General features: G+C 31.0%; 1 protein-coding gene across 10 annotated transcripts in view; it reads left to right on the top strand.

Annotated features, from left to right (window-relative positions):
- LOC134719107 (atrial natriuretic peptide receptor 1-like) overlaps positions 1-27,619 on the top strand; it is a 362,861-nt gene that overhangs the window by 333,076 nt on the left and 2,166 nt on the right. For 7 of the 10 annotated variants that reach the window (XM_063582071.1, XM_063582069.1, XM_063582070.1 and 4 more), the window contains exons 9-21: positions 110-136; positions 10,761-10,859; positions 11,396-11,473; positions 12,215-12,319; positions 12,919-12,990; positions 13,391-13,556; positions 14,110-14,265; positions 17,377-17,548; positions 23,891-24,040; positions 24,662-24,785; positions 25,310-25,378; positions 26,089-26,362; positions 27,093-27,184. In XM_063582071.1, coding sequence (XP_063438141.1) covers positions 110-136; positions 10,761-10,859; positions 11,396-11,473; positions 12,215-12,319; positions 12,919-12,990; positions 13,391-13,556; positions 14,110-14,265; positions 17,377-17,548; positions 23,891-24,040; positions 24,662-24,785; positions 25,310-25,378; positions 26,089-26,362; positions 27,093-27,184 — 1,584 coding nt within the window. The remainder of the gene's footprint in view (positions 1-109; positions 137-10,760; positions 10,860-11,395; positions 11,474-12,214; positions 12,320-12,918; positions 12,991-13,390; positions 13,557-14,109; positions 14,266-17,376; positions 17,549-23,890; positions 24,041-24,661; positions 24,786-25,309; positions 25,379-26,088; positions 26,363-27,092; positions 27,185-27,619) is intronic. The other 3 variants (XM_063582067.1, XM_063582074.1, XM_063582073.1) reach the window with 1 other exon arrangement.

Below are 27,619 nucleotides of genomic sequence, written 5' to 3'. Positions count from 1 at the left end.
AGTTTTTGGTTAGATAAAGAGTTATTCAAGATATGTTCAAACATAAGTGTTACTGCTACTTATTTGTGTTCAAATTTTTATTAACTTTTAACATTATGTTTTGACTTAGGATACTCATAAACGCTCATCAACTGAGGTAATTGTATTGAGCATCTCTTTATCTAGTATATGTAACTATCTTCCTTTTGCACTTTATGTATTTTCAAATTTATGAAACACCCATCAATATTGATACTTGATACAGTCCCTCCAAAAAAATTTATAACTACGATACAGTCCTTCCAAAATAGATAATAACCACGATGCAGTCCCTCCAAAATAGATTATAACTTAAAACAGAGTTTCCCTCCTAAAACAAGCACACCCTCTTATCATATAAATTTCACATGATTCTTTGTATTGGGTTGAATATAGAGAAACAAAGAAATACCTGTAGTCTTGTAGAAATATGAAAATGTACATGGATATTTATAAACCATTGAAATTTCATCGTCAGATTAAAGGTCAACCCGAGACATATTGTACTTTTCCCCACCTGACAATCATGCCAATGTTAAGATTTTTTTCATAGTTTGGTATTACAGTACCCGTTCCAAATCTGAACTTTAGAATAAATTACAAAAACATAAAAACAGTTGTTGATCTTTAATTCAGTACGGTGTACACTTTCAATGGCATTTATATTCTTTGTGTAGCACGAGGAAGTCACTCCCTTATTATCATTGTTTTATACGTAGGTTATAATAGTTTCAATACTAACACACAACTAACAACTAACGAAAGTAAAAACCGTACTAATAATACGTCTTTGAAAGTGTGTGGTTCAATAGAACACTTCATAAAATATATTATAAGGTTGTTTTATAGATTAGTTAACATTACAACATATCTGCATGTATGGAGATGTATCTTATTAAAACAAACGCATGGTGATAAATCCCCCCTCGATATTTTTTTTAATTTATCTTAATGGCTTCTTTGTATCATGAACTTTCACTAAAATACGAAGGAGGAAATCTTTACTCCACAGACCAATGGTGAGGCATGCGCAGAAGGACGTGTTCTGATTGAGAGGTCGGATACGGTTGACCAATCATGGTGCAAGTGTGGCCAGTGTGAGGAAAGCGACAGAAATCGTAGGGTTTGCTGTCGACAATTGGAACTTTTTGGCATATTTGATGATGGAACCAATTGTATTACAACAACCGAGGACTTCCGAAATGTTGTACTAAACAAAGAAGTTCTATTAGCTGTTTTCATTCACGTGATGCTGGTGCGTAGACAAAGAGGTGGAGCGCCACTAGATCTCAGCGCTTGGTGAGTTTACCTTAAATTTACAATCTATATTCTGTTTTACTGGAAATAGGGTCACATAAGACAATTTGCTCACTTTTTTGTTTTCTGAAACATCAGCAGTTTAAAGGTTATTTTTGACGTTAAAAGTACAGAAAAGTAATAAATATTGCTTAAATTTCGCAGATTATACTTTCTGCGTACGGTCATCTGTTTAGACTATGATGTTAGTTTAAAAAAAAATAGGAACACTAGTTCATACAGAAAGCTTTATTAATCTTTGGATATAAAAGATTGTCTGACTTTTGTCTTCTTTTTACTGAAATTGATTTCCAGACGAAATGATGCACTTATATGTAGTTCAATTTTAATTAGAACAAATTTAACCAAAATGTGAATTATTGTGTGAAAGTATTGCACTTCCTTGTAAACCTGTTTGCCTAGTGAAGTAAATCAAGCTTGCAATATCATTTCTGAATTAATTATGAAAAAAAAATCTTTTTAGCACATTATGCAGTTTTAGATTTTGATTTTATGGGTGATTTTAAATTGATACATGTATGTCTGATGTTTGCAAATGTTTGAGCTAAAATTCACTTTTAAAATGAATTTTTAAAAAGAAAAACAAGTTCAAGTTTTTTGGTTTTCATTACATACTACGCAATTCAACACACTGTACTGCAAAACATTCTTATATTTTGTAAATTTTCATTTAATTTTATTTTTATCCATTTCTGTCTGATGATTCTAAAATGGAATGAAATAATCACGTGATGCGAAAGAAATATGTATAAAAAGTAACATATATGTGTATAGCAATATCAAAAGTCATATGTGGATTTAACTTTTAAAACATAATACAGTGAAACTCAAAACATGACATTAGCAATAATACAAATTCAACCTTTGAACAAAGAAATAAATTTTTCTTTTTGCAATTAACCATCTGACAGAAATGGAGGAAAAGAGATTATTAATAAAATTGCATAACCAAAAAAAATAACACAGTGGTGATTATGGATTACTCGAATTAAGTCATATGACAGCATAATAGTGAAATGACAAAAATTATGTGTTATGGTTGTGGGGATTTCCTATTTGTTATGTAATAAAATCGGCTTTACAGAGCTTAAAACATTTTCCTTTAACGCCATTTGTATAATACTTCTAATAGACATACTGTATATACAATACAAATATGGGAAAATGATCACTTTTATTAGCAGACTAAAATCCAGTGTCAGTTTAATATTGGGAATATATTATGGTGCCTTTTTCTCTCATGAACATATCTTTTGCAATTGCTTTTTCTGGCATTTCTGGTTGTGTAAATTATCCAGTTTATAACTAAGTATCTTTAACAGTTGTCCTTACTGTAAGTAAACATAGATTTGTCTCAAGTTGAAATATTAACAGTCCGTTTTTCTTTTACAAAATTTCAGTTGAGAAAAATATCAATAAGATTATTGTTAGCCGCTGATAAAGTTTAGTGAAGATTTCTTTATTCCACATTTGGTTACTTCTCATTATAGATAATATTATAAAGTAATCAGTTAACTGGAAGCTAGTCTATTGTCAATTAATCAGTGTTAGACTAACCATAAGGCGATAACATAACGCCTTTTATCTCTGACCATTTAATGGTCTATGTGGAAACTTTCCGTCTCGTTAAGATTCAGACGAATGGCATCAAAGAAGAGAATCACAAAACAGAGCATTAAGGTTTTATTGTTTGGAGACTTCATACGTCGTGGATGGTATTCTTTAATTTCGTCTGTTTAATGTATTCCAAACCTAAAGAGATTTTGGTTAATATAAAGCTTTTTAAACTGTATAGACACCTGTTTATTTTTTTAACAGAGTGTACATTGCTGGTTGATGTTTCGTCCCCGAGGGTATCACCAGCTCAGTAGTCAGCACTTCGGTGTTGACCTGAATATCAATTATATTGCATTTTTTATATAAATTTCCTGTTAACAAACATATGAATTTTTAAAAATACTAAGGATTTTCTCTTAGACGTATTTGCCAAACTTTTTTGGAATTTTGGTCCTCAATGCTCTTCAACTTTGTACTTGTTTGTCTTTATAACTATATTTGATCTGAGCGTCACTAATGAGTCTTCTATAGACGAAACGCGTGTCTGGCGTATTATATTGTAAGCATGGTACCTTTGATCACTATTGCCCGCTTTTTTAATTTTTGTTTTTCCGTCTCATTAACGTAAAACATTTACCTTTAATATTCATTTGAATGCTGACATCAACGTAGCCAACAAAATCTGTTTTCCTTTTACCGCATCTTATCTCAACCCTGGTACATATTCAGTAATTATGTTTTCTAAATTGTTGCTTGTTGTTTCGTCTTTTTCTTTATTCAGCTTTTCGTTAGATTGGTTTCTCATTTTTCCAAGGATATTCTATTTTTTTCTTTTTACTTATGTACAGTTTTTGATGGAATTCATGTTAGGATTTTTTAATTGGTAGTTTGTTTTCGACTTATGCGTTTCCTTTCGGGTCGTATACTTCTCGAAATAAAATGAACACTCATTTATTCTTAAACGTCGTTTTCTCTACCTTTGTCTTGATAATTTGCATGGTTGATGTAAACGTTAAACAATTGAAAATGGCCTGATATGGATTTAGCTATGTTTAAGGTCCTTTTTGGTGTATAGCTCATTAATGTTTTGGTCCTTATACATCTTTGACTTTCGAATATTCGACTTTGAGTGTTCCTGCTGACGATAAGTCCAGAAACGCGATTCTAGCGGGTGAAATTTATAACGTGTTGTTTGCATTTTTGAAATGAAAATTTAATGCTTTTGTGATGTTATTGGTGTTCTTTAATGGTTGTCATTTTGCATTTGCAAATGATAAGTTAATGTGTTGTCAAGTATTTTCGTGTTATTTTGTATTGAAAAACTGAGAACGCTTGCTGAAAATAATTCCATTCTTCTTTTACTGTTAGATCTGTAAAAAAATGGCCGAAAATAACTTGAAATCGGGCACTTTTACCAATTGCAAAGTATAATTTGTTTTAATTTTTAATCACATTGCAAGCACCAGACATTGTTTATATAATAATGATTTATTGACATTGTATATATCTTTTAACTTTCTTATGGTAACAGACCATCATTTCTGTTCAACACATATAGATATCTTTAATACTATATATGAATTATATATTCGTGATATTCAACAATTCGCCGTTTCCCGTCACAAAAAGAACTATGGGTTATTTTATATTTCGTATTCCAACTTAAAAATGGCGTCATGAATTGGAAGAATTGATAAAATTTTGGAACATTTTGTGTAGGCTTTGAAAAATATTGCCTAACTTATAACTTACCTTCGATTTGGAAACTGCGAATTAAATATGTGTTGTTTATTTAAAATGCGCCTTTAGTTTTTTCAGCTCGGTTATATATTCTTTCCAGCAAACTCCGATTGATGGCGACCAGACAGTTCCTTTGTTGGATGCATAGAGGTCAAAAGTTGAAGAAAGAAAGTAGGATGTCGATACCGTCATGTGTGTCACGTGCCATCCATTTGAAGTTCCCGGATGATGTCATAGAAGTTTCATCAACTTCAAGAGGAAGTTGTACAACAACTACTTTAGCAGAGATGATGCCCCTGGAAATACAGACATAAACAACTACATCAGTTAACTGCATGTTTCAGAAAAACTAAACAAGGGATTTTGTTTAAAATTGTGTCATGTATAATTTGACGAACCTTATTGATTAACAAGATATTAATATCATGTAGACCTAGATAAAAAGACATAACGCACAAACATCATAAGCACGTGTATTCAAACATATTCACTTGTACGTTTTACGCTTTTGAGAGACACTGGTCGTTTTTAGTATGTTTCAAGTGAATGCTTGAAATGCATCCTACATATAATTGGAAATGGGGAATGTGTCAAAGAGACAACAACCCGATCAAAGAACAGACAAGAGCATTTTTTGAAATCAATTAAATGCTTTATTGATATTTGTGCTGAAGTAAAAAATGGGCGATCATCCAGATTATCACAACATGGTGCATTGTAAAAATATAGGTAAAGAACTCAACATTTATTTCGATACATCTGCATTCTATATTTTTCTTACGCATAGTCTAATATTAAAGACCGTTAATGTTTAAAATCAATACTGGGGACAAGGTCACATTACGTCTTTAAATATATATAGTTAAATATAAATTATATCGTTATTTTTAACTTTATTTAAAAATTTTAGCGTTAGTTTAACCATTATATTTTCATATATATATATTTATTTTGGTAATTTGAAGATTTTCATCAGCCATATATGCATTGTATTCAATATGTTTTCGTCAGGTTTGTTTTTGGTTTAAAGGGTTATTTTTGCTCATAAACATTTGGCAGCATATCCATTTTCATTAGGGTGTAGATCGCTTATAGTATAAATGTATGTAAATGATTTTATAAAAACACCAATAGAGAAGCTTTGTGAGTTGTCCATTTATTAGACAACTGCAATTGAAAACAAACAAGTCGAAATAGAAAATCTACCAACAATGTAATTTAAAACTATAAAAAAACGAAAAATGGTAGGAAATAGTGTTTTTATAATAAGAACTGTTACTGTTTTCGTTTATCAAGGATCATGTGCTTTATAGTAGAATACTATCATTTCAGGAAATTTCCCGTAAAATTTAACCGTTTTCACTACATATATATTTTGTGTATCATTTGTTCTATTGTAGATTATAAATTGGTGTGTAAAAAGTTTTAACTTTGTAGACGTTTTGAGCCCTATTTTTTTTCCTGTTTAAATATTTTGGTGTGACACATTAATTTAGAATCCCTATCATATAAAATACTTTTCACTGTAAATTTTGACCTCTATTTTGAGTATTTATTTATTTTCGAGAATCCTAATAAACGAAATCGTTTTCTAGGGACCATGATAACACATACAAAAATCAAATGTTTCAAAAAAAGACAATCCTTGTAAGCATTCCAAATGCATCTGTTGTTTTTGTTTGAATATTCAAAGCTTTTGTTGTTGTATTTTGATATCCGGAATGGATACGTTATCTTCATTCACGAGTTATAGCCGTTAAGTTTTTACTGTAAAATACATTAATGTGTTCTGTATTGCATAGTGTTGAGTTTACTTGAAACAGCTTCGACGACAATTTTCACATTAGAAAAGAGAGACATTAAGGAACAGGACACAATTTGAACTGAATGCTGGTGCTATCCCTTATATTCAAACATTTTGTTTGTTTCGGTTTAGTTTTGGAATCTTAATTTTAAGTATTCATAGTTGAAAATATAACACGCTAGACGTACCTTTAAATATTAGTTAAAAAGTCTCTGTACCTTATATGGAATGATTTTGCATTCTATCAATCAAAGAATTAAATCAGGGTTGCATACGTTCGATTAATATGTATTTCATTACTTTATCATTTTTGTTTTTGTTTTAATATGCTTTATTTATGAATATGCGTTTCACGGCTTTTTTAAATGCGGAAACTCATTGCAATGCTAACCTTCAAAACATACAAATGCTTGTTTCAATTGGTTACTATAAATGAATAATTAGTTGATATTACTAACAATTTAGAGAAAAAAAACTTGCCATATTCGTGCCACTGCCTTTATTATAGGAGTTTTATTTTTGTAGAACTTTTCAGTTAATTCAGGAATTTTGTTTTCGTCATTTCATACGTAAAAAATTATCTTATGTGAGAAGTGTTCCGAGTATTCATGTAAGTTTAGATCTTAGTTCAACATTTTCGCTACTATTTTATTCGCGAAATCTTTCTAGTCGCGGAAGATATAAAAATGAATTGCTTCCAAGATTTGTTTGATTTTTATTTTGATATAAAATATACTATAAAAGGTAACTTACTTACAATTCAAGCTGAAACATTTTTGGGGATTTAATTTATTGGTTGAAAATTCATACTTTACTTATTATAACTGCCTTCGAAAAAAGCAATTAAACAGCTCATGTTAATCAAATAAGATCTGTTTTCATTTAAGCATTATTTTCAGTATTATATCTTTCAAGCGGGTATTTTATGTTTTATCATATCAAATGTATACTGGTCAGTAATTTTTTTCTGTGTTTTATTTTGTTATTGTTATTGTTTTAAGTATATTTTTATGTAGTTTCATATGATTGTTAATTAGTGTTTTTGAAATATAATCTGTATTCCAAACAACATTCTCTTTCCTTTTTTATGGAAAGATGAGCAACTCTTCCTTTACATATGACAACAGTCAGCTTTGAAATCTAAGTATTTTTTACCTCCTTGTTTATTAAACCGTACTTTATTTTCGTATTTACAGTAAAAACCTCATAGACACTAGTTATTTAATATTATTATTGTATTCACCGTGTTAATTATAATTTAACTCATTAATTATTTTGATCAGTGTGCGTAGTGTTTTGATCAGGAACTATTTAAGCTGACTCGTTCTTCAACAAAAGTCACATAGTGTCTGGCTTACAAGGTGTGATTCCATTTGCTCTCACTGATAGAATATTCTGCTTAGAATCATAAACCTTCTAGTAACGACATATTTTTTCTTTAAAATGAAATTTCGTTGATTTTAAAAGGGTCACTTGAAGAGTAAAACAAGAAACATGAGATATAACATGCAAAAAGAAAACGTTTTAGTTAAATTTTGGTTACTTATGTTTACTTTTGTCCTACTCAATGATTTATATTATATATGTATTAAGTGATCCAAAGCAATTGTTCATCTTAGATTTTTTTTTATTGGTATTTACTATGACATATTTGTATAACGTGGTACTAATGAAGAAGTAGGTTCAGTAAGACTCTTTTTGGCCCCAAAATATTGCAGATTTAAAACATCGTTAAAATGTAAACATTTAGTTGTTTATTGGGAAAAAAAATGCTTCTGCTACATAAATAAGGGCTGTTTTTGACAATACAATGCACATATATCGGATACTAGCATCAGTAAGTCATGCTAAATTACTGAAACCTTAACAATTTGAACATTTTAGTCTTAAATTTTTAGAAAGTGGCCGCATTTGTGTTCATTCTTAATATTGAAATGAAAGTGGTCTTTGATGATTATACATAACATATATAAAGGCGGAGGATGGACACGGATTCGGCCACTTTCATTTTTAACAAAAACCATCTGAAAAATGTATTTTTTTTGCATATTTGATAAATTTTTCATATTTAAGTTTGAATCGGAGCGTTTTTGATGACTAAATCAGCTATAATCGTTCACATAAACTCATGGAATCAACTGAAATAGACACTTAACTGTTTGAAAAGTGTCCAAAATCTTTCGTCAGATCAACTTGAAATTTGTGGCCAAAATCGGCTCTTACCGGACCTACTCCTTTCCTTTTCTTATTTTTGAAGAACAGTAATTTTTTAAAACACTAAAGAGCAAATATCCAATAATTTTTCTAAAATTGTTTTTAAAATTTATTTTTTTAATAAATGCATACAGTAGTCCACATGCCGTGGGCAAATGGGTATCATACACACCACTTTTGTTAACTTGTTTTTTCAACAACAAAAAATAGAGTGTAGATTAATCTGTTTTTGAAGTTTTATGAACTGCTGGCTATAGTTTTTGCGCATTTAATTAATCATGCGTATCTGCTTAGTGGCTTATCTAAGTACACATGTGTTAACTTAACTATTAACACATAACGTTTGTTTTAACAGACACTAAGATAAATTCGATTAGATAATAACTGATAATTTTTATTAATATTAAAACTATCAGGAAATATGAAATTGGTAGCCATTTTCGAATATTAATGATGAAATACAAATTGATTAAAACTGTTTATCGATGCTCTATAATGCGTTTTGCCCATGCTTAGTCATTTTATTAATTATAAGCATACGCTTTGTGTAATTTGGATCTGCACTTCTGTATAATTTTTATGCATATATATAATTTAGGCATTATTATATTTATTCTCATTAATTTCACTGTTACTGTTTTAATAAAATATTATATCTGCAATAGTTTATGTATATGACTTTAAGATGAGCCAAACATATTAATGTTATGCACACATTGATTGTCATCATGAGCTTGTTTTATTTTGATGCCAAATAGTGGGGAGGTGTGTATAGCCAGTAAAGGTCGTTAAAAATTTCAATTTGTTGGAGGTTGATTTTTGGTATACGCTATATCTCAATGTGAGTGTTGATAAAACATATTGTTGATCTCGTGTACACGTTATCTGAACCAGGGTTGACTACAGCTAGACTGTGTATGGCCCCTTGTCATCACTGTTTGCTCACATATAGGTGGTATTCGCTGGTTTCAATGTATTTGATTGTTATTGATAAATAAAATCCTTGTGCAAATATCATTTAAATTTCATTGAACAATAAGCGATGCCAAACAATTACAAACTATCAAACTCATTTGTTTTACCTTACGAAAAAGATAACCAAAAGTGTTTGGAATAATCTGCAGTTGCTTTTACATAGTATGATGAACAATTTAAAACATGAGTGTTCCACATTACATATCGAGACAAAAATTGGTTGACAAGTAACCTCGAAAATAATCAAAAGCATAATGTGCATGTTTTCGTACATCAGGATCATTATATTTTCATGAAGATTGAAAACATTGTGTTGTTGATTATTATGTTGTTATTTAAAACGCTTCAATGGGTATGTACCGTTCCTCTTTTGAAACTCACTTTTCTCTTTTTTTATCAGTACGTCTTTCAACATTTTAATATATGGCTTTCTCAGCTATTATATATCTGGCCAACGTATTTTAATGTATACTTTGTGTCAATTGTATGCTTTCTATATTTTTCTTATTAATATATTTCATCTATTCATAAAGTATTTTTTTATACTTTATATAATTTGGAACAATATATTCGAAATAGTTTCTTAAATATATTCATATTATAATAATATAATAAAAAACGTAACAAAGTATGCCATGCAATACGCCGTTTCAGAATCTCTTGAAGTATGGGTGAACTCATTGTGGGTAGCCTGAAACTGAAGAAACGCCAAGTCATTGGTTTGTTCTGGATTATATGAGAAGCATTTAGCCAATAAGAGCCTTTTGATGTTCACTTTACCCATAATGCATTAGGTTCAAAATTTGCGAATTTTAATACATTATTGAAGGAAACATTGAATTCATGACGATCTTTTCAGTATTTTCCCTCAGAAGTAACTAATGTAGTTACATGTATGAAATTTTATCTTTTCTTCTTTGATTAAGCAACTTCCATATATTTTATAAAGCGATGCATTCACTTTCTATTTGACATATTAATAGTTTTAACTATCAAACTCAAATGAAAAGAAATTTTAACAAATTCAAGTACTATTTTCTTAGGAAGAACGCTTATAAAATGTTTCATATTCAAATTTCAAAAAATTGTCCATGTTAATTTTTTGTTAAACCAGTTTGTTTATTTTATATTCCAGAAACTGTCAATTGCAAGTTCCTGTTCAAGAGATACAATTGCAGTTCACTTAAGTGATGTTGGGCAACGACAGCTATTTACAAAGACAGGGTATTATAGGGTCAGTTTTTTTACTTAAACAATTGAAATGGCAAGGTCTTTAATTGATAGATGTCTAATTGGTATTCATACCTCACCTTAGCATTACGTGGTTCAATCCTTGTCTTTGAGTCTGATCAGACGTTATAAATTAATTTTAAATTATATTCATACATGTACTACTTTGGTATTGAAAAACAAATATCAGTTTTAATATCATAATGATAGGAATACAATAGAAACAGACAAGCAGGCAAGCTTTTATTTCAGGGTCTTGTACAGTTAAATGTACAGTTATGATTTATTTCATTCATTCGGCCATACGGTAATATGTAGTTGCATTCATCCACGCTAGACATTGTAAGCACATGGACAAGTGACAAAAGTAACAATTGTACGACATTAGACACACACTTACCCAAAATATGTGTCTTAAATAATTTTACAGGCCAACATCAAATACAAAATCACACAAATTTTGACATGTTTAATGTTTCTTTATTATATGTTTATAATTCTGATAAAGTAATAATTTCTAGTTATTTTTTTCATTTTTAGGGTGCTATAGTAGCTATTAAAAGTATAGATAAATCAAATATCACAATAAACAAGCCATTGCTTTTGGAAATTAAAAAGGTGAGTTCGAATAGATTTTTTTTCATTGAAAATATTCAAAGACATGCATTAGATCCTACATTATTATTAAGGCAAAAATGACTTACACTACATAACAGGTAATACTATCATTACACTGTAGCTTACAGTGCATAGACGTTGAAATTGTCTGCAATACGCTTAGAATGGACGTGACATTTCGTCTTTTTTTCACATCAAAATTAATTAACCAAAAATAACCTAGAGATTTTTTTTGTTTAAAATATTTACATACAAGCTTTAATTTGACTGAGCAGGAATTTAATTTCGAAGATAGACAAAGGTTATAGAGTAGGAATACTTTGATCATGTCATATACAATGTATATGTGGATTGTTGCTGTACTAAAAGAGGGACGAAAGATACCAAAAGGACAGTCAAACTCGTAAATCTAAAACAAACTGACAACGCCATGGCTAAACATGAAAAAGACAAACAGAAAAACAATAGTTCACATGACACAACATAGAAAACTAAAGAATAAACAACACGAACCCCACCAAAAACTAGGGGTGATCTCAGGTGCTCCGGAAGGGTAAGCAGATCAAATTTAGAAACATTGTCTCTAGTGTTTGGCTGTGTGAGGTTTATGCTTTAAAAGTTTGATTCTGTGTGTCCCGATCGACATGTACATGCTTATAATAATGAAAACAGCACTGTATCAAGTCCCATGGATGTGCTTTTTCTTATTTCCTTTCATCAGTTGCTAAATTTTTTTTACAGATTAAAGATCTGCAGAATGACCATATTGTTCGTTTTCTGGGTGCTTGCATCGACCCTCCAAATATGTGTATTATAACAGAGTACTGTCAGAAGGGCAGCTTACAGGTATTAACAAAAGCCAATTGTACACTTTCTCAATGATTGCATTTACCCTCCAAACATGTGTTTTATAACAGAAGGACAGCTTACACGTAAAATAATAGCTGATTGACCAGCATAGATAATCCACTTTATTTTAGACCTAAGTGAACTTTACAATTACATTTTATTTGTATTAGTTTATGAACTAAATTGGGTTATCCCCCGTTTACTTTGGAAACATATTAGAAATAACAAATACATGATACCTTTCCTACGCTTTCTATATACTTACGATTAAAGTGACGTCAGCTGTATATAAAATTTATTTACTTAAAACTCACTATAATTACCAGGTCTTTTATTTAATACACCGCGTTTCGCATACCTTCCCATTAGTTGCGCTCAGTACCTGAAACTTATGAAAGATGATTTAACGAATTGCATTTTTAATTTTTTCATTTGGTACAATATTAATGTGCTCAACTTTGATCTAGATTAAAAATCATTGTTATCAAGTCCTAGTATGAGTTTTAAATGCAAGACTAATTTTTTGTATTCTCTCACTAAGTGGCAATACTAAGAACCAAACAATAGTTAATACAAATTTCTGTTTTCATTTGTAGGATGTTTTAGAAAATGAACAGATAAAGCTAGACTGGATGTTTAGATATTCCCTGATGCAGGATATACTTAGAGTAAGTTATTACAAACGACTTAGGCTTTTTTTGTCCTCTAAGTCGAAGAAATAAAAAGAAAAAGAAATGATTGACGTACTTTCACTAGCTCTACTAATTTACTCATATATACATTTACATATACTGAACATAATCATCTATTGAACATGTTGAAAGTTCTGAATGGTATTTGTTTATGAGGAGCAGGATCTGCTTTCCCTTCTTGAGAACATAAGATCACCCCGATGGTGGGTTTCGTGTTGGGCAGTTTTTGTATTTTGTTCTGTTGTTTGTCTTGTTTTTGGTCTTTTTTTTGTGTCCGGGCATTTTTAGTTTATATTCCACTAAATACATTTGATCATCCCTTTGGCCTCGTTTTACTCTTTTCAAGATGATATTTGATATTTTTTTATTATTGTAGGGCCTTTCATACTTACATAGCAGTGATATACGTAGTCATGGAAATCTGAAAAGTACAAACTGTGTAGTCGATGGAAGATTTGTATTAAAGATTACAGATTTTGGACTTCATGCCTTCAGATCGAAGGAAGAAGACACAGATAAAGAGTCATATGCTTATTATCAAAGTAAGTGAAAGATATTATTGATAGGGTTATTTACTTATTTACACCCATTCATGACCCAAGTGTTCTACCGACCAACGAGTGTACAAAATCATATTATCGTTCTTTGTGATACCTATACATTGAGCATTCTATCACTTTTTTAATTTCATTTTATAAAAAACTTTTAATACTTAAATTTGGTAAAATTATCATTTAAATGCATAACTTGTTCCTAAGCGAACAATGAAAAGAGTGTCATAAACATTAAATATTCAGCCATTATGTGAGCATTTGAATTTTCCTTAAGATATTGAACTTGTAAATCTTTTTTTTTATTTTTCAAACAGAAGAGTGTTATATAGAAGATAAAATATTTTGTTTTAATTATGTATATAGTGTTTTCTAAAAATAAAGATAGTGTGGATCGTTTGAAACTTTTAAACGAAATATTAACTTATGTTTCCAGAAAGTAGGGTATTTCTATGATCGACCATGCCTTTTTGGTTTAATATCATAGAATCAAATACACATAAGAGAATTGTCCCAAAAACTCAAGCGATTATTATTTTTATAGGTCTTTTATGGACTGCTCCAGAGTTGTTACGAATGCATAATAGACCACCCGAAGGAACTTCGAGATGTGATGTGTATAGTTTTGCTGTAATATGTCAGGAAATAGTATACAGAAATGGAGTATTCTATCTTGCTAACCTAGATGTAAGTCCTGAAGGTAAGCCAGCGTATATTCTCATATTAGAAGCTTCTGAATTATATGTAAGGCTCTGGAAATGGGGATATTTAATGGTCAATTATATGTAAGGCTGTAGAAATGTCAACTGATACAATATGATACTACAGACACGATTGATATATTATATTTTTAATGAAAATAAAAACTGTAAACCAACTTATTTTCGCGGATACTTTATTTCGCGTTTATACCCAGCTAGTCAATTTTGCGGCGATTTAATTTCACAATTTTCTTATTTTCTTAATGTAGTTTAATAGGGAAAGATCCAAGTTATTCCTTTTCGCGACGATTTAATTTCACGTGATTTTTCTACTCGCGAAAATAAATCGCTCGCGAAATTTAATTGGTTTACAGTATGTGACAGTTTTCAGTTATACATTAATATCAGGATGGGCGAATAGCACTTGTTGGTGATTGGAAATTGTATTCAAATTGTAATTGATTAGACATGATTGATATACAACTGTAGAAAACGCTCATGAAAACCAGGTGTATGATGTAATATGCATACAAATTTCATGTCATAGTTGTAAATGTAATGTTGGATTAATCCAATTTATAAAATTTACTTGAATTTCGTGTAGATTAATTCAAATTGACAATTTTGTGACTGCCCGAGATTAGGAACGTTGACAGTGTTTGGTTTTGAACCAATATAAAAATAAGATATGTGGTATGATTGCCTTTGAGACACATTTCCACAAAAGGTGAAGTTTAATTTTGAAGTGGCCTATCATTTGCATTTGATTGATCAACTGCCTACAACTTCAGTAATACTACTTTCCAAGCCTATTTTGTAATTCCAAGCTTTTTACTTATAAATGGTAGCAGAGGGCAAAACTTCCAGTTGGTCACTTGGGGATGGTTGCACAGGGCAAAACTTCCAGTTGGTTACTTGGGAATGGTCACAGAGGGCAAATCTTCCAGCTGGTCACTTCTACATAATAATACAGGGTGGTCTTGTCTTGCGATTTCTTTTGTAATGTTATAAAATTTGTACTTATAATACACAAAAACTGACCTAAGGTATCTACTCAAATAGTATTTTTAATTTTATAGTATCGAAGGCATAAATCAAATAAATTTGATAGTATCTATGTTGGTTTGATAAGCTAGACTACTTACGACCGGCATATGAAAATATAGTTATTCTACCTCAGACTTTATCATGAATACAATAACTTAGAATTTAGATTTAAATGCTATTCAACTTTGAATACATATCTTGTCTTTGCTGTTAGATTTTTAGCCAGTTTTTATGGACTCGTCCTCTGGTCAATACTCAGTTTCATATAACATATTGCGTATTTGATTATGGTCTTCATGTCCCTGTTGACCTTTTTACTCGTCGTGTTATCTTTTACAATCATCAATATTTTCATTACTAAACATTCTGTGGTATATAAAGATTATAGGTTATATTGAACGGTGAATTTATTTTTAAATGAACAAAATATAGATTAACTTATCAAATGAAATTATATATAACTTTGTGACAATGCGGAATTAGCAGATGCGTACACATATTGAACATTTTAAAATAGAAGTGTTCTATTGATTAATTGATTAGATGGCTAAGGATGTAAGAATTACCAATAAATCTCGTCGTTGTTATTTCTTTATTTAGTAATATCCTGCTGTAAATAACATCGGCGTTGATTCTAAAATTATTATCTTGAGAATAGACTACTAAGTAATGTACAGTATGGTCATTACGACACACTTAGCGGGGTTCAGTTTGGGAAATAGCAATTTGATAAGTTATAGCTTCAACGTTTCGTGTTAAATTGTTAAAATAAGAAGTTCAGTGTTAGTTCAAACAAATACTTTCGAAATTAGCAGATATAAATGTATAAATTCTTTCCTGTTTATTAATGTTTCTCGTTTTATTTAATTAGAATGAGAAAGTTCCACATAATGATTTACAACAATTTAGCCTCTATATTCCACATTACTTAACCGATAACCACAACAGAAGTTATGGAAGATTATAGAAAATAATCAAGCTATGCCATGTTTCCCATTTCATGTAAGATTGTTCTATGAAACATTACAGTAAGATTGTTCTATGAAACATTACACATTCGAGGCAATGATAGTCTTTCATGTCTGTCGTACCTTAGTATAATCCTCGACGAGTTTAGATAGGTTTTCAAATCTCATATTTCCATTAAATCATTTTACAAATCATAGTGAAAAAGTGAGAGAATTGCTTGAACATAAACAACTGAAGCTAGTTGTGTCGATATGGTGGGCACCTATATTTCTGTAGTATGTACTATGTAAAGCCACATTTTGTCGAAATGTCAAAATTAGTGTACAGGCTCAATCTCTTTATTAAAAAAAATATACCACAATTCTTATATCTAAAGGATTTAAGATCAAAGATCGTATACACTTTGTATAATTTATGTAATTAACATTTGCGAATTAAAACTATATGCCATAGGGACAGATGATTTTGTGGATTACAATAATAAAACTTTTCAATGTTGCCTTAATTTTTAGAAATTTGTTGAAATTTTCTAGAGTACGTTAAATCACTTTAATTATTCAAATTGCCTATTTTCGAAAACCGAATTTACGACTGGATTATTTCCCTTTGGAGACATAAATTGTCTTTATTTTCCAATCAACAAGATAGAAGGAAATCAAAGACAAGTTATAATAGGAGTGAACACATTCCATTGTAACAATCAATATCCCCAAGTAAAAATAACTCTCTCGGATTTCTAACAATTCTTAAATGTCCCAGAGGTTTTGATGCGTAGAAACGAAAACCATATTGCTTGTATTGACCTTCAATGTGGAAGCTTTGTAACTTATTGACAAACACGGGGAGATGTCTTGATATATCTTTATTTGTCAAGTGATAAGAGATGACAGATACTGAAACTTAGAAAGGAAACAACACTGATTGTTGCAGGGGAACAATACGCAATATTTGTATGTAATTGGTTAAAACAATTCATTGATAATATCCTTACTCATCTGATTGTTGGAGGGAAACAATAAGCAATATTTGTATGTAATTGGTTAACATCATTGACAATATGATAACATCCTTACTCATATATTTTTATGTGACAGAAATTTACAAGAAAGTGAAAAATGGACTGAGACCATATTTCCGGCCGACATTAGATGAATGTGATTGCCCATGTGATGAGCTAGCAGATGTCATCAGACAGTGCTGGAAAGAAGATCCAATGGAGAGACCAGATTTCCCAACACTAAAATCCATCATTAGAAAACTAAACAAGTAAGTGTTTATGGACGATATCAAACTTTAATTTGAAAACAGGTTAGAAATTAGATTTTTCAACATTCCAATCAGAATCAGAATACTGTGCATGTTATAAAAGAACTAAAATAAGGAAAAAGTTTTAATGGAACGTGGATATAAAGTAAATTTTATAGAATAACAGTAAAATACCAAAAACACCAAAAGCTCAAACACGAATGGAAAACAAATTTCACAAATTTCTGACTTGGTACGTTCAGACATGTAGAAAAAGGTGGAATTAGCTCAGTTTTATAGGTAGCTATTTTTCTATTTTTAGCACCAATTCACATTAAATTGCGTAGTATGCGTGTTATGCAAAGACAAAGTGTTTCATAGAACACATATCTTTTTCTAAAAAATTGTCTAATTCACAGAGTATTTAAGAAGAACAACTGCAATAGTCTTAACATGAGTTTAAAAGCCGCCATCACAATTGAGTATACACTCTTTATTTTGATTTTTTCGAAAAACTAAGGATTTTCTTATCTCAGGAGTAGATTACCTTATCCGTATTGGCACAATATTTTGGAATTTTTGGTCCTCAATTGATCACAATTGAGTATACACTCTTTATTTTGATTTTTTCGAAAAACTAAGGATTTTCTTATCCCAGGAGTAGATTACCTTATCCGTATTGGCACAATATTTTGGAATTTTTGGTCCTCAAAACTCTTCAACTTTGAACGTATTTGGCTTTTTAACTGTTTTGATATGAGCGTCACTGATGAGTCGTATGTAGACGAAACGCGCGTCTAGCGTATTAAATTATAATCCTGGTACCTTTGATAACTATTTTATATCTAATAAGGATGTTCGATTACCAATCCCCGAATAAGATTCATAGCTGTTGTTTGCCCTGATCTTCCATATCGTGAAAGTCATAGAATCATGCGGGGAGTAAGCGTTATTGACATGCAACATGTTTGTAATTTTATTATGAGATGTTCGTGCTTTACGCTCATTATTCACTGGCTTCAGACAGTCGCCATCTCAGTAACTTCTGTTTTGATGGGCACTACCAGTTCATTGAAATGGTAACATTTGTTTACATTATAATGAATTATTTGAATACGTTTTTCTATCTCAGAAATACATTACTTGTACCCTAGTTGCATTAGGCAAAAACCTTTTTGGATTTTAGGTCCTATAACTGTTGTGATGCAAGTGTCACTGTTAAGTCTTTTGTACACGATATTTCGTCTGGCTTACAAAAGTACAGCCATGGTGTTTGACATTACTTTTTATACATGTGAAGTAGATTTTTATTATCTTGTTGGCATATTTACTATGTTAACCTTATTGGTTATGCCTAAATTTAGTTTTAAAATACGTTTTAGCCTACTTGTACAGCTTAAATCATCCGACATTTAATCCTCTTTTCTGGAAAATCGCATTACATTAATTATGGATCAAATGTAACCCTTAATACTGGGCTTGATTAATCAGATCATCCTTGATTCTAGTTTTTATCCTAACCGTTTTTTATCTCACCTGGCCTAAAAGGCCAAGTGAGCTTTTCCAATCACTTTGCGTCCGTCGTCCGTCGTCGTCCGTCGTCCGGCGTTAACTTTTACAAAAATCTTCTGCTCTGAAACTACTGGGCCAAATTTAACCAAACTTGGCCACATTTATCATTGGAGTATTTAGTTTAAAAAATGTGTCCGGTGACCCGGTCAACCAACCAGGGTGGCCGCCATGGCTAAAAATAGAACATAGGGGGTAAAATGCAGTTTTTGGCTTATAACTCAAAAACCAAAGCATTAAGAGCAAATCTGACTAGGGATTATTTGTTCATCAGGTCAAGATCTATCTGCCCTGAAATTTTCAGATGAATCGGACAACCCGTTGTTATGTTGCTGCCCCTGACTTGGTTATTTTATGGAAATTTTACTGTTTCGGTTTATTAACTTGAATATTATTATAGAAATAGATAAACTGTACACAGCAATAATGTTCAGCAAAATAAGACCTACAAATAAGTCAACATGACCGAAATGGTCTGTTGACCCCTTTAGGAGGTATTGCCCTTTATAGTAAATTTTTAACCATTTTTCGTAAATCTTAGTAATCTTTTACAAAAATCTTCTCCTCTGAAACTAATAATCCAAACTTGCCCACAATCATCAGTGGGGTATTTAGTTTAAAAAATGTGGCCGGTGATCCGGTCAACCAACCAAGATGGCCGCCATGGCTAAACATAGAACATAGGGGTAAAATGCAGTTTTTGGCGATTAACTCAAAAATCAAAGCATGTAGAGAAAATCTAACAAAGGGGTAAAATTAAGTCAAATAAGTCAACATGACCGAAATGGTCAGTTGACCCCTTTAGGAGTTATTGCCCTTTATATTAAATTTTTAACAATTTTTCGCAAATCTTAGTAATCTTTTACAAAAAATCTTCTCCTCTGAAACTCCTGGGCCAAATAAATCCAATCTTGGCCACAATCATTTTTGGGGTATTTTGTTTAAAAAATATGGCCGGTGACCTGGCCATCCAACCAAGATGGTCGCCATGGCTAAAAATAGAACATAGGAGTAAAATGCAGTTTTTGGCCTTTAACTCAGAAACCAAAGCATATATAGTAAATCTGATTGAAGTAAAATTGTTTATCAGGCCAAGATCTATCTGCCTTTAAAATTTCAGATTGATCGGACAATCCTTTGTTGGGTTGCTGGCCCTAAATTGGTTATTTTAAGGAAATTTTGCTGTTTTTGGTTATTATCTTGAATATTATTATAGATAGAGACAACCTGTAAACAGCAATAATGTTCAGAAAAGTAAGATTTACAAATAAGTTAACATGACTGAACTGAAATGGTCAATCGACCCCCTAAGGAGTTATTGTCCTTTATAGTCAATTTTTAACAATTTTCATAAAATTTGTAAATTTTTACTAACATTTTCCCTTGAAACTACTGGGCCAAGTTCATTATAAATAGAGATAATTGTAAGCATCAGTAAAGTAAGATGTACAAACACATCACCATCACCAAAACACAATTTTGTCATGAATCCATCTGCTTACTTTGTTTAATATTCTCATAAACCAAGGTGAGCGACACAGGCTCTTTGGAGCCTCTAGTTTTATATCATTTTCATTTTCAATGAAAGTTTCCAGTAACTTATTCATTTCGAAATTCTTAAAATCAAGCCAAGGACATCTGTAGTCTGACCGAGGATACATCAGAAAAAGATAGCTTGACCGAGGATACATCAGAAAAAGATAGCTGTATGTTTTGATCGTTCCCATCGTATTATTCGCGAAACAAACTTATTCCAAATCATAATTTTTGATGATGCTAACACTTTTGATGAATACGCGCCATCAAGATTTGAAAGATTTAGATGCGATCAAAAGTTCATCAGTAAAATGAAGACATTTTTCTAATTATAACTACTAGTATCAATAGAATAATGAATAATTTACAAGCAGTATATCATATTTTTTGGATTTATTGAAATCATTAAAAATTTAAGAAAAAAAGTAATAATATATGTCTCGTTCTGCGAATTATCGATTAGGAGTGGGCTGATTGATTGATGTACCGTTATGTTATTATACTACAAGACGTTTCAGATATTAGATATTCGTGACTAAAAGACATACGTTCTGTATATAAAAAAAGAGAAGATGTGGTATGATTGCCAACGTGACAATTCTACAACCAGGAATTTTATTAGACAACCTAACATATACATTTGCTGTTCCATTACTACATAGTAATGATTACACCTCTATACAGATCCTTAAAGAAATCGATAGTTGTACGGCACTTATTAATGCAAACTTCACATTGCTGAATGTTTCATTTTCTGCATGTCACTTTTATATCTTAAGGGAACATTTGCGTTTTCATGGCGGACAATTTCGTTTATCTTTGTGTTTATTGAGGACGCTGCAGTGTTCGAATAGAATCGAAAAGCATTATTAGCTACACGTGCAAGTAAAGCGTGCAATTTTTGATAAATAAATATAGGGAATCGAACTCAAATATGGATTGTCTATTTTGGTTATGTTTTATTTTGGTTCTGGCCAATGCCTATGCATGTAGCTTTCTGTGTTGAGGTCTAGGGCTTTTGTTTTAAGGTTGAATCTATTACGGAAACTTGTTTCATTCACACCGAATTCTGTATCATACATTTCTATACTCGAAAAGGTTAAAGACTTAGCAGATTTGTTCCATATGGTGCTGGGTGTATTCCGTATTAGTTCTGTTATATGATTTGTGTCCAATTTTGAATGTTATCGTATCTTGTTTGCCGTATAAATTAAATTAAGCTCAAACATTCACATTTAGTTTTGTTTCTTTTATCTTCAAAGATATTTTGTTTATTGAGTTGAATTTAATAATGAAAACATTAAATATGAGAATACTTAAGAAATAATTCATGGGGGCTTGAATATATCGTGATTTTACCACGGGTTGGCCCTTTATGACAAATATTTTACCCTGAGCGATAGCGAGGGGTAAAATATCGGCATAAAGGGACAACCCGTGGTAAAATTTAGATATATTCAAGCCCCCATGAATTATTTCGATTCTAATAAGACAAATACGGCAATTCTTTTGGATCGAAGCGCTCTAGGTGTAGGCAAATATTTGCCGTTCCCATAAATTAACGCACTTTTAGATTGGCGTAAAAGAACGGCGCAAACAGAATTGGTGACATGCTCAAACTATTTACAATAACATATTTAGATAAATTTGAATGAATTTTAATGATAGTTTACGTATATATCTTGTATATATATTAAAAAAGGTCTTGTACCACATTTTAGAACGTTTGTTCACATTTCCCTGTTGTGATGATTTTCGGAGTCAGAAGCGTGTATTTTCCCGTAAAATGCTTAAATCATTACGTCATCATTCTATGACGTCGTGTAATTCATTCATAAACAATCATATGACGTGGGAGTACAATCTGAACAGCCCAACCAATATATTCATATTTTACCACGGGTGTGTACTCAAAGCGTTTGAAGGACGTCATGTTAGAATTTTAAATAGATCCTATCAGTTACTGTATTGATTCCTTAGGTGTTAACGATTACTTTATTACAATAATTAAACTCTAAAAGTTCGATTTTTATAAATCACTAAATTATTATATCAAATAAAGAAATTTTCGAAATAACTTAATTTTTTATTTTTAGTTTCTGAACACATCGCCTAGGCTGTGAGCATCGCTGATAAGACATTATTTTTCAAAATGTGCATTTGATGCATTAAACATTGTTACGTTAATTGGGATTTCTACCTCAAGGTTGAAACCTCTAACGATGGACTGTTGTTAACAAAGCCGATTAGCCAAGTACGTCGAGTCTGCCGTAAAATAAACTTTTAAACAAATTTGCACTTTTCTGCTTTTACTAGCAACGGTGGTCATAATGTTTACATAGAAGTTAAAAAGTTCAGTGGCAATTTTAACGGTAGAACGAAAGACATTATTATATCACTACATGATAAAATACTAAAACGGCAATTTACATATGCTATGTATGTTAAAATCTAAATCGATTATCAATCTTTTGGCAAATAATAAAATGTTCATGCGTTGAAAAATCTAAAAGAGTTTTCTTTTACAGTTTTCAGTCATGAAACAATTAAAAACTAAATCATATTTAATTAACAGCAGAATACTGGCTAATGTTTCAATAACCTGCGAGCATTATATAAATATGTCAAATCAGTTATTGTTTCAGCACAAATGATATGGGGAAACTACAGTCCAGATGAATTGCTCCATTTCAACCGTCATATCTTACCACCAATGGAAATCCACTTTTGTTCTATCATGTAATATTGTAACTTTTATCTGCCCACGGAGGGAAGCCCGATTTTTTTCTAAATCTAATTTAACATTTAATGTGTAAAAACATTGAATTAAAAGCACACTGTTTATTTATTGATAAAGTTTATAATACAATTGGTTTGTGTATAATTGAAGCTGTATTAAACTTTGTGAGAATATGGATGGGATTCATATAATTGAAAATAACAGCCTTACCAAAAAGAATGAGAAAAATGGGACTCCGTGTATATGAATACTATGAGATGTAGTGTGTAGGTCATTAGACAATACTGTACCAATATTTTAAGGACACCAACAAGTGACGACACGAAATCGATAATGCATTGACTTTGGACACAGATCACTAATCTTCACCCGTATAGTGCTTTTCCTGTTTCAAATCAATACCTGAAGGTAGAAAAAAATGTCAGTGTTTCGAAATACTTTTCGTCTTTAGAACAATATATTAAGAGTAAATGAAAGAGTAAAGCCTGTTTTTGTAACACTTACTTTTGTACTTTCAGGGATGGAGATAAAGGAAACATATTAGATAACTTACTCTCAAGAATGGAACAGTATGCAAACAACTTAGAAGCACTAGTCGAGGAACGGACGGCTGACTATCTAGAACAAAAGAAAAAGGCAGAAGATTTATTATATATGATGTTACCAAAGTAAGTCTTGATTTTAGATGCGTTTGTAATGGAGGTCTTTGAAAAGAGGAAGGAAGATGTGGTATGAGTGCCAATTAGACAACTCTCCATCTAAAGTAAACCATTACAAGTCAACGTACGGCTTTCAACACAGAGCCTTGGCTCACACCGAACAGCAAGCTATAAAGGGTCCCACAAGTTACAAGTGTAAAACCATTCAATAAGCATTTATGTGAAACAGAACTACAATAATATTTTATTTAAAAGTTTTTAATATATGAATGAAAATTACAGATGAAAATATACACATGGTTTTAAATACAAATGTAATTGAATTCCTTATCTTCTTTTGAAGATTATCAGTCTTTTTACACACAGGCATTTTGAGATATTGTCTCTTGTTTTTCACGAATTCCACATGTTTAACTTAACAATTATCCCTTCGAGCAAAGGTTGCACAAACGCGATGTCGATTAAAAACTATCGACCGCGAATTAAAACAACACTATTTGATTCTAACTCTTTGCTAGTTTTTAAGACATGTACTTTTGTTTGTTTTTCAGAGTTGAAAGCATAGACTCAATTCGATGCTCTTATGTTTAATAATCCAAAACTTTTAATTATAAATTTGTATATTTGTAGATCAATAGCAAATTCGTTAATTCGAGGCGAATCTGTCCCTGCAGAAAACTTTGAAAGCGTGACTATTTATTTTAGTGATATTTGTGGATTCACAGCCTTGTCGTCGGAATCCACTCCATTCCAGGTGAGATATCACTATGTTCTTAAAATATCAGGAACACGTGTTTGGAATAAAAATGCACGTGTGTATACATTGCACTCATCAGGGGGGATAACTATAAATAAAACAGTCCCATATCACTATAAAGCATAATTTGATTAAACAAAACAAATTAAAAATTGAGTAACAGAAGTTTGACCAAAAACTAGGATTGATTAGTTGCTACGGAAGGATGAGTAAAATGTTCCTAACTAGTTTTGGTTAATGCAACACATAGCAGATACCGTTCCAGTCATATAATTATAAATGAAAATAAGAAATCGAAATAGTGAGACTGTCGATAACGAAACACTAAGATGTGTACTAACAACAAGTACAAAAAACTAAAGACATGAGCATGAATATTAGCCAAGGACATCTTGCATTGGACATCTGGGGCAGAAAAAAATTGGTACCGTTAATTTTATTATACGTGCTGCTTTACCTTTTATCACATGTTCATGTTTTTACAAATTGTTAATACAGTCAACCTTAATTTCTTTTTTCAGGTGGTAGATCTATTAAATGATCTATACACTACATTTGATACCATTTTAGAAAAATTTGATGTATATAAGGTAAGTACAACAAGAGTTCTAAGTTGTCTTCTTTTTATGAAATTCTACACCTGGATATTTTACGGCCAAACATGGCTGGAATAACAACTCTAAAACAAGATTTAACGATACTAAAATGGATTCCGTCAATTTCACCTATTCTGGCTAGGGATGGGTATTGGTGTGTAGAAACTTAAAAACAAAATAAACAACCTCTATAGCCGAAAGTAAGTCATTAAACGAAATTTACATGGATCTTTAATTCTATTTACTTTTTTTGTTACTGAAGAAAGTGTATACTATATACAGTATGTAAAGTCAGCGACAATTTTTTTTTTGTTGGTGGTGATTTAATTGTCTAATTTATGTCACTGAGGCGTTTGATTTTGTCATAAATCGATTAAAATAAAACAAATGTGGGTTACAAACTAAAACATAGGGAAACACATCAATTATAATCGAGGAAACAACGATTTTGTCAATTGTTTTGCTCAGTAAATTTTATTATCAAAATAGATAATTCTATTTATTTTTTTAAGTTAAATAAATCTTTATCATTTATAGTTCTAATGCAATGCACTAAACAGTATATTTAATATATAAAACATCTTCAACAATAATAAACAATAGTTTGCCTGTGTAGAAATCTATACATGTCGTTATGAAAACTCGTGCAATAAAGATTTTGTTTAATGTATTTATATTTGTATTTATCATTTTCTTTATTACAGGTTGAAACTATAGGTGACGCTTACATGGTTGTATCTGGACTACCCAGTAGAAATGGGAACTTACATGCTCGGGAAGTTGCCCGGATGTCATTAACATTATTGAATGCAGTGTTGTCTTTCAAAATACGTCATAGACCTAATGAACAAATAAAATTACGTATAGGAATACATTCCGGTTCTGTTTGTGCTGGTGTTGTGGGACTTAAAATGCCTCGGTATTGTTTATTCGGTGATACAGTAAATACCGCATCAAGGATGGAATCGAATGGATTGCGTAAGTTTCGCATTTTAATTTAAAATATTATGTGTTAAGATTCATTTTAGTAAGAATAGAAAAAAACCATTCTTGTAGGATGTTTGCGACAGTTGCAAAATTTGGGATTTAAAATGGAACATGTGTAACATCAATAACATCAAGTTAATTTTTTTTTTTTCTACGTTTACATTCTCACGAAGCAAAAATGTATACACCGAGTTTGAGTGTGTTTGACTTAATCAGGGTAAGATATTCACCATTTATCATTTGTCAGTTTTTGAAATGCCTAATTTCAGTTATATAATTGACTTCAGATCTATCTTTCCACGATCTAAATTCAAAATATACCAATTAATCAAAATGTATTTAATGTGATATCCTTAACATAGTATAGGCACAAAAGTAATGTAAGGATCCTGTTACATTTGGATAAGGCTTCGTAAATTTTAAGTTTTATTTTGTAAATAAGACTTTATATTATGGACACCAAGTTTTGCCAACTAGACCTTATTGCATAAGTAAATGTGAATAATATCCTTCATAAAACAACTGTAGCACATGCAAGTTATTGTGATATAAAAATATACTTGGAACAGTGTTTGCCAATTTTCATGTATTACCTATATAGTGTAAATGCGATTTACTTAATAAAAAGCTTTGATTAGCTTTAAGCTAACAGTATGATTTTTTTGTTTACATTCAAGGTTCTGAAAAACCATTAAATTAATCCCTCTGAATTGTTTTGTAGCTTTACGAATACATGTTAGTCCATTTACAAAAGAGATATTAGATAAATTTGCAACATTTGAATTAGATTTACGAGGTCCTGTAGAAATGAAGGTAAGTGTTGAACTTAGTTGCCTTACTTAGTACATACGAGCCTAACAATACCATAGGGCCAATTCAAGACTTCAAGGTCGAATAACAACTACGAAATGCCATGGCAAAAAAACCAAAACACGACACTAAATCAAACTGCCCTGAAAACAATATATAGATAACCAACGACTGAGCAACAACATTCAAAGTGGTCGCAGGTGCTCAAGAAGGTTCATATATGTAGATCATACTGCGACAGATGTGTACTCGATTACATCAAAATGAGTGAATTTTTAGTGAGTGGATATGATTGTTTACACTTACTTAAAAGTATACGATATTCAAAATGTTGTCGTTTACATATTCAGGAATAAGGAATTGCTCTCTAAAAATACTTACTTTCACAAAATGTATGAAATTTCAATGAACCTCTGAATGTTTTTATTGCTTTGATTT

The sequence above is a fragment of the Mytilus trossulus genome, chromosome 5, assembly GCF_036588685.1.
Source record: "Mytilus trossulus isolate FHL-02 chromosome 5, PNRI_Mtr1.1.1.hap1, whole genome shotgun sequence".
Lineage (NCBI taxonomy): Eukaryota > Metazoa > Mollusca > Bivalvia > Mytilida > Mytilidae > Mytilus > Mytilus trossulus.
Note: the sequence above shows the minus strand (reverse complement) of the source record. Positions and strands in the feature narration are given on the sequence as shown.